A 15365-nucleotide genomic window follows, 5' to 3' on the forward strand; every position below is an offset into this window, starting at 1 on the left:
GCGCCACATCAACACTTTGGGTGGGTAGAAGGGAGCGTCAAACGGGGTTAACACACTTCCCCCTCAGAGCCTCACTCTTAATTGGACTTGAAGGCACTGTCAGGTCCAATCGCCATGCGAGGGTGCAAAGCAGAGTCTGCTGGAGAGAAACCTGCCAAATCTGGTGTTAGGCACGTCAAAGAAGTTAGGGGGTCGGTAGGGGGCAACATATGGGCTAGAAGTCTCAAAAATACCAGTCACAAAACTATCTACTTTTAGAGTCAGAGCTGTCTGCTTCACAGTTAGGAAGTCTGGCTTTGAGTCTCTCTTGGTGGACTTTCCAGACTCGTGTGGTTTCCTCCAGTATTCTTAAGGCATTAGGTGTCAAACACAAGGCCCGGGGGCTGGATCAGGCACGCCGCATCATTTTATGTGGCCCACAAATCATGTAGTCAGTTCCTTAACTGATTTCAGAAATACTCAACATCTTCATCTTAGGCGGAAACAAGTTCAAGTTTTAAAAATGTCGCCATTGCATGAATTGAGTGTCATAAAAGCTTTGAAACGTTTATGTATCAACAGTAAGTAAAAAAAGAGTCAGGGAATGAATGAATTATATAAACAAACATCTCAAAGGAATATTGGATCACAGACAAGTTGTTCTTCCCGAATGTTGCTACTGATCTCATTCCTCATTCGGATGCAAAACACAATGTTTGAACATCATGTCGACCAGCCCCAAATACTTCACACAGCCCATCAAATATGGAAATACGAGCATGAATATGCAAATGATGCACACTAGCAACTTTTTTTTTTTTTTTTTAAATCATGATAATGAAATTCCAGCACAGTTTTCTGATCTGAATTGCAATTTACTCACCTTGCCCTTGCTCCCCTTCCTCCTCCTCTTCATCCTCCCCCTCATCATACTCCTCCACCGCCACTGTCTCCTCCTCTTCCTCCTCCTCCACTCTCTCTTCCTCTTCTTCTTCCTCCACATCTACCTCTTCCTCAGCCTCCCCTCTCCCCACCTCGCCTTCCTCATGCTCCATTTGCTCTTCGTTGTAGTCCATATAGCCTTCAACCTCCTCCACCTCCCCCTCCTCCTCCTCTTCTTCCTCTAGCGCACCATCCTCTTCCTCCTCCCTGTCATCCATCTCCTCTGTTCCATCCGTCTCGTAGCACTCCTCCATTGTGGAGTTGTCCATGTCGTCTAGGTAGGTGCTTCTTTTGGGGGAGGTCTCCAAGGTTTGCCTGTCTAGACTCTTTCTCTTCTTGGCCACGGGGCATCCATACACACTGCACGAGAGAGATAAGAGAGAGACGCCATTAGCGCTTAGCCTCACCTGGACAGAAATGTTCACTTTCTCTGTAGGGAGTTTCTTTGTGTCTCCGCAAAGATGCGCACATGCAGTTATGACAGCAAAAAAAGTCTTCATCATATTTCATCGTAAATATTAATTAGTTTCTATTAATTTTATTAAATATTATAGTTGTTGACTGATTAACAATGATTGCATTCAAATTGAAATACAGTATTTTGGTATTGAGTTGAACAGAGAATTAGTTCACAATTTTGCAGGTGAAACCAAATTGAGGAAACCAAAAGGAAAAAAAAAAAACCCAAATTACTCTCAGACATGAACTCAGCACATCAAAAGAACACTAAGTGACTGTCTGGAAATGTGATAAAAGGGGAAAAAGTATAACAAATCCCATTAAACGAATTTCGCCAAAGTGTGAACGATTTTTTTTGTTGGAGGAAAAGAAATCCAAATGATATCACCTGTGTATTTGTTGAGGCTATCGACCTCACAGGCTGAAAGTTTCTTCACACAAATACCTGACCATGTGTGTTTTCCCATTTGGACGTAGACTAAGAGCGTGTGCACGTGTGTGCACGTGTGTGCACGTGTGTGCACGAATCTAGCACAAAAGCAACCCACACAGTCAGAATTATGATGAGCCCTGAGTGTTTTGGCCATCAAATAAAAGCCCTTTCCAAGCTTGGAGCTAAACACGTTTTGGGCACGTTCACTCGGCTGTGAAATATCCCTGGGCTGCTATTTTACAAACGCTCACACAACCTCTGGATATTTCCCTTGGCCCGGCTCTACTTTTACACACACACACACACACACAAAAAAAAAATAATGCTTTAACTGAGTGAATGGTACAAGCTTGTGTACTGAATGTGAGAATTATAGTGAATATATAAATAGATTTTGGGGGAGTTTGTGTCTGGTGCTTCTTTGGCTGAGAAGAGGTGGTTTTGTTTTCAAATTTTTCCATCACTGTTGTATTTACAGCCATAGAATCTCACTTATCATGCGTTAACATTTCAAACTTTTTTTCGGTAAGACATTTTAATGTCCATTAAGTTCTTGTGTTTAAATTTATGGATTCAACTTTTTAAGGATCTGCCTGTGAGCCATGTTCCATCGTCTTTTTTGGCTGTCCATCAGTCAGTCAGCGTCCACACTGCCTGGCAGGCTCAATCTCACTCTGCCCAGGGATTCCTTAATGGTCTGACCCCCTGGCCCCTTCTGCAACCAGGGGCCCTATTTCATTAATCCAAACCCGCATGGAAACTCATTCCCTGCCTGACAGGCAGGCCTCTGCCCCAGGGCTGCATGAGGGTCTGTGGGCCAGTGTGTGTGTGAGCATGCTGCAGCACTGTGAGTGCTGTGATCAATAGTGTTTTCAGCCAAACACCTGAAAATCACATTAAAATGCCACTCCTCCGTTGCAGGACCCTCCAGATAAATCAAGGGCAGGTCCCAGTAAGTTAGCTGCTGCCAAGTCAGGAGAGGAGAAAAGGTGAAAGGGGAATAGGAATGTCCCGTACATGTTTCACCCCCCCCAAAAAATAAATAATAATAAGGTCATGCATCAAAACATCAACACCTAACCTCATTGGCACATAGCTTTGTGTATTTTTGCTCTTGAATTACTATTAAAAAAAACGACGGAACTGCTGCAATTTCCACACCTAATGGATTGCAAATCTTGTGTCGCTCAGCTATTCATTGTATCTAAAAGGATTCAAGTGCTCTTCACTCTTTGGGGTCACAATCAAACCAGAACATGAAGTAAACATGCAGTAAAAGCCGTCTTAATATTCAACCTACAACATAATATTTGACTCCAAAAGTTTAAATGATCCAGTTCTGTTTGAAGCTACCAGAGGAAAATCTTATGTAAATGATTTTTAATCCCGCCGCTTGGGTCTCAGGTGTCCTTATGTCCCCGAGCTGTCAGCTTGTTCTGAACCTGGGAGAGGAATCCAGTATTTGCCCGAATGCTCCCAAACCTCAATGATGACTAAACACCAGGAAGCCTCCACAGCTCCATCCCACGTTCCCCGATACTGTCACTGTGTGACCTTGGACGCGACATTCCTCATCACAGCCACATATCAGCCCACTCGCTCCAGTTGGTGTTAGAATTGGTCCGTTTCATTTAGATCAATCATAAATATCAATTGCCGGGAAAATTGTATTTGGTTTTATTCCATTTATTTAATGAAATTCTTTATGTTTTATCCATGTTTGGGACCCCAATTACTCTGATTTTGCTCTCTACTGCTCCAAGACGTTGCGATGTCGATAGGAACGTTTGATTGGTCAAATGAAAGCACTTGTTGATTACTAATCCCAAACAGAATCAGCGTCCCTCTCTCCCTTAAAATGGTGTGCCCTGGGAAATCCTCAAGGATGAAAACGCAGGAGAGGTAGCAATCAAAGAGGAAAGGGGCTTCCCATTGTGAAAAAGACCACTTGATATTTTATGGAGTGGCTACCCTCAGCATTCTGGGACGGAACAAATTCTATTACACTTTGAGAAAGTGGCCCTTACATGCAGAAATAACACTTGAAGCGAGGAAAGCCCATTTGTGGAGCCTTAATGTGAGACAGGAGAGGGGAGAAGCAAGAGACGGTGGGCTCCCATTTGGCTAATTTTGGGTGACAGCTGAGCGACTGGCGGAATGCGACAGCGTCGCGTGGCACCTTTATTAGCAGTCATATTAGCCGCTCTTCTCAGCAGGGGCAAAAGCTTTAGCCAGTCATTAGCATTGCATGTTATTTGTCTCCATGACATAAGGAGGAGGCTGCCTCTTCCCCCTTCTCACTGCAGATTTTTCCTCAATAATCCTCCTCTCCTGTCACCCAACTTCCTCCCAGCATATTTCTCTCCTCCCTGCATCACCTCAGCTGCTCTCTTCCCTTCCCTTCCCTTCCCTCCACTGCACAAATATTTCAGAATATATACAGTACACTACTACATATCGGCCAAATCTTATCTGCTCCACACTCCCTGCTCATTGTTGTTTCTCCGTAGACCAGAGATACAGGGAATGAATGCAGCACCTCTGCTTGTGGCTTCTATCCAGCAGCAGGATCTATAGACACGTGTGGCAGAGCACCGTCTCCATGGTGATAGCCTCCAGAAATCCATGAGGGATTGGCTGACTGTGAGGGTAGCCAGTCCCTTACGAAAAAAATGGGAGGTGTGGTCAAAAAAGCAAGTATAGATCTAGAGAATCTTTTTGGGGCCATATTTGGGTGCATAAAGGGACAAAAGATGGTCATTTTCTGTAATTAGCCCAACCAAGATACACGACCACCTAAATTCACGTTAGTTTAAACTACATCGCATTGGAGCATTTCATGTCGATACTGTACATTTATGAATATGAGTTATGTATATCATATTTATATTATTTATGCCATATTTTGACCCATCATCTTTTGTTTACCCTTATGGCAGTCCATCCGTAGAACTTACTCGACCCACGGCTGTAGTGTCCTTGAGCAAGACATGGAGACTTTCAACTTCTGTCCGAGTCTCAAGGGGCTATTTGAGCACCTGGGGAGTGTCGGTGTCTTGCTCAAGGACACCCACAGCTGTGGATCCGTGGACGGACCATGTTCTAGCTGATGCCGCATCCTCTAACGATATCAAGCTGTAGCATGTAAACAGAGAAACCAAGAACTTGCAAAATGGAGAAATGAGAAGAGCCCCTACACACAGGACCATATTTATTTTAGTTTTGTGATTATATGTGTCACTTCACCCACTCATTCCCTTGACATTTGAAGTCACATATGTTTTTGCAACGTGATAAGTGTTGTCCATTTTATTTTTATATTTCGGGTAAATGACCTGTAAAATTTAAAAAAAATCAATGCGATGAAGCTTTGCAAACACAAGTGTGCGACTGTATGTGTGTCTTAGAGAGAGAGAGGGGGGGGGAGAGAGCAGAGCGGATCATTTCAGAGCTGTCAGGCTTCTCCCGCAAGCAGGGGAGAACAAAAGAGAGTCTTGGTGCAGGAGGCTCAGCGCATGGCAGACGACGGCAATTTGGGGCGTTTTCTGGCGGCTCAGGCTCAAGCTCACATCTCAGCCACCGCGGCTCATTCTTGTGCACACAGCAGCAAGGCTGTCACCTCCTACTAAAAGTAGTCAAATATGAAGGTGTGCTGTCCAAATAATCCCCTCATCACAACAAATTAATAGCTCTCCCAACATGTCCACTTGGGTCTTTAACATACCAGCAATGTTTCATTTTAGTTTCCTCGTGTTTGGAAAGACAACAAACAACTCCGAGGTCTTGACTACAATGTTTTTGTTGAACACAACGTTACGTAGCTGAGAGGAATCCAAAGCCGGCAGCAGCGGCAGCAGCGGCAGCAGCGGCAGCAGCAGCGGGCTGCTCAGCTCAGTGGCTCGATAAGCCTGTTGTTCTCATTCAATAGCACATCTCCAACATTTGTAGCCTGCAGCTAATGAGCCCTGTCGCAGCTTTCGGAAAACACTCTTGCTGCACTTCTTTTTATCCATGTCACTGTAAGAGTCCTCCTGGCTGCCCAGTTTGAGCTTCTAAGTCATAACGTGAGCCAAGGTACAGCGGTAAGCAACGACTCCAGACGGGCAAGTGGTTCAATCCATCCAGGCAAGCTTCCTACCCTTCATTCATTCCCCCCCTGCACCATCCAGAAAGCTCAGGCAGTTCCATTTCTTTCTTTGTTTTTCTACATCACACTTGGTGGTAAACGCCTCCACACAGGCTGTTAGTGCACCTTGCTGATACTATTCCCATCAAGGCGCTGCAGTTTAGTGGATGGGCGATCTGGAGAACCTTCTGGGGATGAAGCAGAGGCCATTAAAGACGGGATGAGATAGATTTGGGAGCTGCTGGAGTGGGTGCATTGTTTTATTTTTGCACCAGCAATTAAGGAGGACTAAAGATTGCATGACATAATATGGAGGATGGGGGAAATGTTTTAATGTCAAGCCAATGCAATCCAATTAACAGAACTGGACAAATAAAAACGTGAATTGACCTTCTTGTTGACATTTACCGATATATCACAGACAAATAAGAAAACTCTTACCATGATCACACAATTTCGAGTCCTGCTTTGAAAAAAAATGTATATTTCTTTTCATGTCAGAGCTATTTTATTAAGACCACCTGATTCTTTTTTTAATTAGAAGAACGCTCAAGGAGAGTAATACAGTGCCCAGGCAGCTATGGAACTGCAGTGAAATATTTGTATAGTACTTGTGCGTATCATTCACCCAGCCGTCCTTTTGCATAATTTGGTAGTAGATTCTGAGTTCTTGAGCATGAGTAAAGCTCATCGGGCAGCCGACTGGTGTGGCGTGTAATTCAGCTATCTGTCATCCTGCAGCTTCACTCCTGGATTAGCCAGGTAAGGAGTCTCTCTACCACTGTAATGACTTCAATCAATCATGCAACTCAAACACACACACACACACACACACAAGCACGCACGGGCACAAGGCAGCAAGTTAGCTACTAGCCGAAAAGCCATTTTTGAAAGACTTCCTCCTTCCAGCTCATCCATTTATCTAAACAAATGTCACAGCAGTTGTTTGCGTGTACGAACTGAAAGAGAAGCGTATATCGGAATAAATTGAGATCATGTAATATGGAATCAAAAATGTGTTTTTCCTCTATTCTTATGATGATTACAGTATCTTTCACTTTTCCTTGTCTACACCAAAAGACCTATATTATTTAACGTAGGCTTATGGAATGAATATTTAACTTTCAGCTAAATTGCATTTCGAGTGCATGCATGTGTGTGAAAGCGCTCTGTGGTCCTCCTCTTATTATGTGCTCCGACTCCCCAACAGAGGATCTTTGACATTGATGCAATTTAGTTGGCAGCGGCATGAGGACAGGTCTGGGGCTGAGGGTTTTGGGAGGTCCAGGGGTCGCAGGTCAGAATGTGGAAAGCCTTGAGCATGCCCTAAGCAGCCGCCAGCCCCCTCGCCTACCACCCCCCACTCCCACTCTTGTGCCCGGATCCCCCTGGCACGCTCCACACTCACAGCACATGATCTGTTATTCCCTCTGATGTATCTCCTCGGGGAGGTGTTTGGGAAAAAAAAATAGGAGGGGATGGAGGAAAAAAAAAAAAAAAAGCACAAACACCACCTGTTTGTCTCACGCCAGTTAGCGTCAGAAAGGTAACCGTGTCAAAATATGAGTGGCTTTCATTTAATTTTGAACAGTTTCCAAATTATATTATGGATTGTATTATGGCCTATATGCAAAAGTACAGCACAGTGAGAAGTATGCCATTGAAAATCCGGCCACTTTTCTCCTTTTTGATGAATGATCATATCTATTAAATGCAGTCAGCTTCATCATATTGTATTGAAAACAAGACGGATGGACCTCAAGGTAATGACACAAGTGACAGATCCAACCTACACACATATGACATATGCAGCATTCTCATTAAATATGGAAATTTGCATTTGGGTGACAGATACCACACAGAGGGCGCTTGATGGCATAGACATGCGTTTTTGGCAGAGGAAGTGGCACATTTTGATTAATGCGACCTTATCTGCTTGTGCACATGGAGACAGAGAGGAGCTTGATGGGGGCGGATGCTTGCCCTCATTTCACTCTTCTGTTTGGAATGGGTTCACTCGTTTCGGCTCTGCCTTGGTGACGATTTTAGCCTCGTGGCTGCTTTTCTGACTGTACAAATACAGACTGGCCACATCATGATCACAACGGCATAACAAACAAAACGTGCAAATTTGGGATTTGGCAATTGTGACTTCACGCAAATTTTGCAGGCTTTTTAAACGGAGCCCTCAGAAAATGATTCTAATTTCTCTTTTTTCTCAGATTTTTGACAATTTTGAAAGCAACTCACTTTCTTTTCCACCCCAGCCCACCTTTCGTCTTTTTGTACTGCAGAATTGACTGCAGTTGTTTTTGTTAATGTTCTTATCATTTTATTTTCAAATAATCCTTTCTATGGCGACGTGCCATCCTTCTCCTCTGAGCCAGAAAGTGAGGTATAACGACGCCTCGCCTCGCCCTCGCTGGCGTCGTCACCACCTGGCCCACTTCCAATGCTTTTAGTGAGAGCTATCTGTCAAGCCATGAATAATACAAGCCCAAGGCTGCCACTAGCTGGCTGGCTAGCTAGCTATGTGGAATCCAAATGAGGCCCACGGCAGGAAGGGAACACTTGACTTTTAGCTCGCGTCTGCGCTGTCCCGATGAAGACAGGCAATTACTCAGCTGAAGATGTGGTGACCATAAAACACCTGAATACATGCAAACACACACACGCACATGTACATGCCTGAATATACAACACAGCTGCTGATTAAAAATAGTGCATATGTTGGGCGGAAGGAAAATGTGTTATGTAAGAAGATGCACAAGAATTTGGATGTCAGTAAAAAAAAATATCAAACACTAAGAAGATCGTGAAGCACTTTTAAGTAAAATAGACTTCCAAAGAGCTGTTATATAGAGTGATTGAACAAAAAAAAACATTTTAATGACTTGATCAAAGGCGCTGAGTTTAAGACGTGATATTTATACTGATGTTTGTAGATTCTTTTTCGCCAACATTTTTTTTTACCATGCTCACTCGATCAGCTTCAGACTACACTCAGCATCCACTGGCATTGAATCTTTTCCAAATTGAACTTGTGTTAGATTGACGTCATGGATTTTTTCACCGACCCAAGTCTAATGAAAGATCCGAGTTTCCACGATTTGAAGCCAGCCCGAGCTGTCGGTTAATCACAGCGCTTTGATGTCTACATGGGTAGTTTAAAAGTCTGGATGAGGGAAGACGCCAAAATAAAAGTAGACAAGTCCAGGCATGGAAAAAAAAATAAAAAAATAAAAAAGGACTTCCAGAGAAACACAATTCAAGTTGCTTAAAGTCAAGATGAAATTTACAATGATGGCTTGGGTACCATGTCATCTGCAGGGGGTTTGTAAAGGGCAAGGTCAGCGCAGCTTTTTACCAGAACCAGGGAAATATTGGAGCACGTTTGACAAGCTAAATGGAGAGCATGCTTGAATGGCCTGGAAACTGCATGCCTGGACTCTGTCGACAATCTATGGCTGCTATCAAAGTAGCCTGGCCTGGTCTGGTCTTTCTTCAACAACCTCTCAGCATTCTAACTGCCACAACCAAATATTGACTGCATGTGGACTAATGCTTTTAGAAGGCCAACATTTCTAGACTAAAAAGAAATTCCTTCCACATTCTAAAAAAAAGCGCCACGTTAGGTTAATTGAAGACTCGAAATTGTCCTTAGGTGTCAATGTGAGGATGAATGGCTGTCTATATTTTCAAATGGCAGACAACCACTTCAAGGTGTTTAGGTCTGAATGAATGGGCTGAGAAAGATTGGGGGGGGGGATTCACCTTTACTCGAAGAAAATCACCTTGAATACTGATCATCTCAGTTTCAAATTCAAAGAGACGGCGGGTGATCTTTTTAAATCACGACTCGTCTATTTTCTAATATTTTTCAACCCAAAATAGAATTAACGCTGCATTTCCAACAAAATATACAACATAGCGCTTGAAACGGAATACAAACTGTCACTTGGACTGTACTTAAGACAGCTTTAAGGCGTCTGCGGCTCTATTAATCAAAAGTTGACTTACTTCATCATCTCTTATCTGTTGCGCTGCTCAGACGGCGTCCACCTTTATCGCGCTTGTCCCACAGCTACGGGGCACAATACTGTGAGGGAGGGCCATCGCATGTATCAGGTCTATGACACATGTATGCTGGTGTAATTAGCTATGCGCTGAGGCATCCTACGGTGACCGTGTTAACCCATACATCATTGCGTCTAATCATTCACTGGTGGAGTGTGGGATGTAATTACACGTTGCTAGGCAACCACAGGCTTCACAGGTAAAAATAGTCATGTAGGAAAAAGCAACACCTGCATATGTTTCACATGCATTCCAGCACGTCTTGTGGTAATGAGCTCTAGTTAGCAATTCTCACGTGTGTCTTATTAACAAATAATAACAGAATTCTTTTTTTTTTTTTTTTTAAACCTCTTCTCCTATTTATTATTCACGCCTCACAGATTTACTCATGATTCATTTATGGCAGCATCTTGTGGAATCTACAATGCAACTTGTATCAGGCAAAACAACACACCAAAACAACAACAAGCATCTATTGCCTTAACCTCTCGCCATTATTCCTGTTTTTGGATCTTGCAGGAGCCTACGCTGAAGCCATTTGGCCATTCAACCCTCAACCACCCGTGGTGAAACCACCTGATGCCCTGAATACTTGAGTCTCTCTCTTCTGAAATTGCCAGCTTGGAGAGAAGCACTCAACTGGGAATGCTGTTCTACATGTGAAGCAGGCTGTGTGCGTGCAAAAGCTTAGCAGGTGTGTGTGTGTGTGTTGCCCTCTGTCTCTCTTACCCTCTCTGCCTCCAGGTGGAGAGCCTGTTCTGAAGGCCCTGCTCCAGTCAAGGGCTCTTCAAGTCAGGACGGCAGCACTTTAGCCAGATAGCGGTGTACCTACAGTGCACCGTGCTTAGTGGCAAACACTCTGTGGACAGTAGCCACCAGTGATTTTGTCCAGCCAGGCCATAACACAATTGACATATATATGGAGTGCATAAAACAGTCTCATTTAAAGATAAACAAGGAAAACAAAAGCAACTCCAAACACAGGTACTGGATAAATCATCAAAGTTACATTTGTTATGGATGTTCAATAAATGTGATTTTTGTAGAAGAATCTCTTCATTTTGAGCTTCCTTGAGCATCCAAATATTTTGTTTTGTTTTGTCCATCCACATGAAATGGTGTCCTTAAGCTATTTTGCCTCACTATAGGTACACAGAAGCCATCTGTCACTCATCTTGCCTTTCTCCTGCTGCTGTTGAGCTCTTATGCCGTACATAGCCTGAGATCAGGAAACCTCTGCCACTCTGCCGGTTGCTTGTTGCTCTCATATCAGTCTGAGTGCTTTGAGAGCATGAGTGAGTTGAGATGAGATGAGTGTGTGCGTGCGTGCGTGCATGTGAGGGTGGTGGAGTAAGTAGCATCCCAACTGTAGAAATGGCATTTAAGAAGCTTTTCCATTGCACTCCAATTGTAGCGCAGAGCAATTTTCTCTGTGCGTTTGTCAATCTATATATTTTTGCAGGCGCGTGCACGTCAGCAGATGTATTACAGATCCGTTCCTCCAATCGTCTCTGTGCTCTGATGTGACTCACCCTCTGCCTCTCTGTTCTCATCATTTTCTCATTCATCATGCTTCCTGTCCTCTTGGCAGAGGTCTTTGCAAATGTGTAATTTAGCGCCTGCTGTTCTCTAATTTTTGCCTTAGTCAGGAGGGGGATGTCCCCTTGACACCTGGATACAATCTGTCAATCATTTCAAAGTAAGCGTAATTATTAAGTCTGCACTCTGACGGTTGAACTAAACGCCCTCTTTGTTGGGCTCTGATGAAAATAGAAATACAGTGGCAGGGGCTAGTTGGATTTGGGGAGGTTTTTATTATTGCAAAGAACCAGGTGATTACTCACCTTGTCTGACCTACATTTAATCTCTTCGAATTGTATTTATTTTTTTCCTTATCACATGGACCCTCCTCAAATACTGCGCAAAGGAGTCTAGCACAACACCAGAGAGGGAAAAAGACATTTCCTGACTGACTTAAAAGGTACCTCAGTGCAGTTTAAAGAACTAAATATAGTTTTGGTCAAGGACAGTAATTCCCTGGATGTCACGCAGCAACATTTTTGCTTCAAACATCTCTTGCCATTTCTAATTAACGTCAGCAACGGACGCTTGCTGAAAGGAGCCCGTTCAATCGATGGCTTATGTGCACTCATCTGCAATGTAATGCCAAGTGAGCCCTGTGAGAACAGCCAGATACCATGAATGACCTGCTATACTGTGTTCAATGAGCAGATAAGTCAGAGATAAAGTGGCATATTGTTTGCAATCATTCCATATGTAAAAATCAACCGTGGTGAGAATCAAATGCCCCATGAATAGAATAAAACCTTAAGAACAATACGTTCCGATACCAAAAAGGGTTCTAGTCCGTAGATTCTCTATTGTACATAAGGGAAAACGAGCAAGCTGCTGGAGGATATGGCTTGATGCACCCACGACTAAAATTGAGCAGGAGAAAATGGAGGAGGCTAATTAACATATTAACGACCCCCACCTTCTTACGGCTTCTGTCGGCTAGTCCAAACACATTGATAAGTATGCAAATGGCGACTGAATTAAGACGACGGCAAGGAAGGAAGGAAGGAAGGAAGGAAGGAAGGAAGGAAGGAAGGAAGGAAGGAAGGCCAAATACAGGAGGGGACTGGGGGGGCGTATAATAAGCTGATTATTGCATTTATTTTACATTCCTTTAATGATCTGCTGTGCTCCCTCAGCGGCCATGTTTGTGTTTGATCATATTATTTTATATTATATTTGATATTATTTGACAAAGCAGTAAGGTAGAATACAAAGAAAGACCTCGGCTTTTTGTTTTCTGCTGCTCCCGCTCGGATCGATACGCCAGCGAGTCCACGCCGAGTGGCCTTAGGGGCTCGGGGGCAGTGGGCATGAAGGCAGAGGTGGCTGGCATTGAGCGGCCAACCAGAACCGACCAGTACAAGTAATTATAGCTCAGACTGATCTCTCTCCCTCTCTCTCCCGTGCGTAATACAGATGAGCCAAAGCAGCTGTTCTCAATGGCCATACAAAGGAGAAAAAGAGAGAGAGAGAGAGAGAGAGAGAGGCTATCTGGAATGTGCGTGTGTAAGCGTGTGTGTGTGTGTGAAAGTGTGTATTGGTGGGGACACCTTGCAGACCTGCGTTTCGCTGACACGCTCATCACATTCCACAATGATGTTGAATAATTAAAATGTTTCATTAACTTGATTATTTCCTGTTCGACCGTGTTTCAGCCCTGACACCGGCAATTAAAGCTCGACCGAGGTCTACGTGACTCCCCTCCCCTGGATGCTTTGCGGTTGAGGACAAGTGTGTGTCTTTGGCGTGCACAAATCTGACAGGGGAAAAATAAGAGCTCGAGCTCGTATCTTCCCTACTTAGCTAAGCTGCTTTCATACCAGGACTGAGCGACAAAGGAGTCTATCAAAAAAGGGAGTCAGGACCACTGATGTGCAAGTTACCCCTGCCATGGGCACTAACACACACACACACACACACACACACATGATGCTGGCTTGCAGACATCAATTTCAAAATAAGAGCTCTGAAAAAAGCTAACGTTCATGAGTTTGGACATGAAATATCTTGTAAATCACAAGTGGTCATAATGTTTTGGTTGTTATAGTTCATTTTTTTTGCCATTAAGACTGTTTCAAAGAAGACCCGCTACTTTTTAGAGAGCCAACATCCAACAACACAAAGATATCTTCCAAAATCTTGGTCTCGGTTCCAAATCAGGGGATTTCTTCCCCGTGCATTAACACTATAATTAGCAGATGCTGTTCTAGTTGCATAAGACGGTTCTTTTTGAATTGCATTGGCAAAGCGGAAACAATTTCTTTTCAAAGAAGGGTTTCAGTTTTGGGTAGCAAAATTATCTTCCTAGTGCATCTAATAAAGGTCGTTAGAAACGGCGTCTTTTTCGACCGAACTCACGCACATATCGGCCAATAAATGTGATTAGCATGGCAGAGTGTAAATATGCAAATGCAGAGAAGTGGGTGGGATTGCGCGCTGCCATATCAGTAGCACACTCCCCTTTCTCTCTGTGCACGCACCCTGAGTGTGAAAGCCACGATGAGGTTTATTCAGATGGGGTCTCTGCTGAAACCATCTCTTTTTTTTTGCTTCTTTCATAAAAGAGATTCAAGCATGTAATTGGAGCTGTGAATAGACGTGATGCTTTCACATCGAGTCTCTGCTGACTGTTGTCGACTACCACGGGCAGTCTTATAAACAACTTACATATGTATGTGTACAACAGACATACATATTACATGCATACACACAACATATTCGGATTATGTTCAGTGAGCAACATGCCATTTTTATATATATATATATATATATATATATATATATATATATATATATATATATATATATATATATATATATATATATATATAATTTTGTTAATTAATAATTTATTTTTATTATTTAGAAATAATTAATAATAATGATGAATAAAAATATTTTTTTATTTAATCCTAATTTATAAATCTATTCAATTATGCATTTGTTTTTACTTTTTTACATATTTGTTGTCGTTCTTATTTTTTCCTCTGATCCAACTTTTTGTTCGCAAATGTTATCAATGATTTTCATTTCAAGGATTGCGCACAAGATATGGTCTGCTTACGAAAAGAAAACCACTGCAGTCAGTTCAAATTCGCTCCCTCGTCTGTGTTTGTCTTTGCAAAATATGAACACCGTCTCTCCCGCCCGTCTTGGAGCAGAAGTCGCCGTGACCCAACCCGGGATGTTCTATCGAAAGTCAAACGTATTCATCCTGGCAACGATCAGCTGTTTGGAGCGAGGGCCCATCGAGCCACATTATCGACATTATAGACGCCCCGGCGTGGAGATAGGCCTCGCATCGATCCCGTGATTAATTACTATCTGCAGGCAGCAGGAGCGTGAGCGAGGTACAAGCGAGGGAGGGAGGGAAGTGTGACTGCCTTAAATTGGGCATAGGCTGGAGAATATAGGGAATGAAGGATTGGGGCTACACCTCTGCTATCTACGGATATCAGCTAAAGGCAACAAAGCAGTAATCATCCAGGTGCAATATTATTTATTGATATAAATAGGTGGAAGGCCTTATCTTTGCTGCAGCATCCTAACAAACACACAGTCAAGGACAAATGAAATTCACACATTGTACGGGTGGAAATAACTCCCAAAGACAAGTAGAGGACACCCAAGCAGACACTTTAGCAAAATATTCTTTGCAACGATGGAGAGAGAATACATGCCACATCTATACATACTGCATTTTAATTCTGCCCTCTTTGACTAACACGACTGCGGCAAGCGAGACTCGACTGGATTTGCAGGCTGAGTGAC

At 43.2% G+C, this 15365-nt stretch overlaps 1 protein-coding gene across 1 annotated transcript in view; it reads right to left on the reverse strand.

Annotated features, from left to right (window-relative positions):
- myt1lb (myelin transcription factor 1-like, b) overlaps positions 1 to 15365 on the reverse strand; it is a 62000-nt gene that overhangs the window by 21071 nt on the left and 25564 nt on the right. Inside the window, exon 6 of the mRNA XM_085932383.1 lies at positions 863 to 1281. Coding sequence (XP_085788509.1) covers positions 863 to 1281 — 419 coding nt within the window. The remainder of the gene's footprint in view (positions 1 to 862; positions 1282 to 15365) is intronic.

The sequence above is a fragment of the Syngnathus leptorhynchus genome, chromosome 15 (genome assembly GCF_054491065.1).
Source record: "Syngnathus leptorhynchus isolate UIUO chromosome 15, UIUO_Slep, whole genome shotgun sequence".
Taxonomy (NCBI): domain Eukaryota; kingdom Metazoa; phylum Chordata; class Actinopteri; order Syngnathiformes; family Syngnathidae; genus Syngnathus; species Syngnathus leptorhynchus.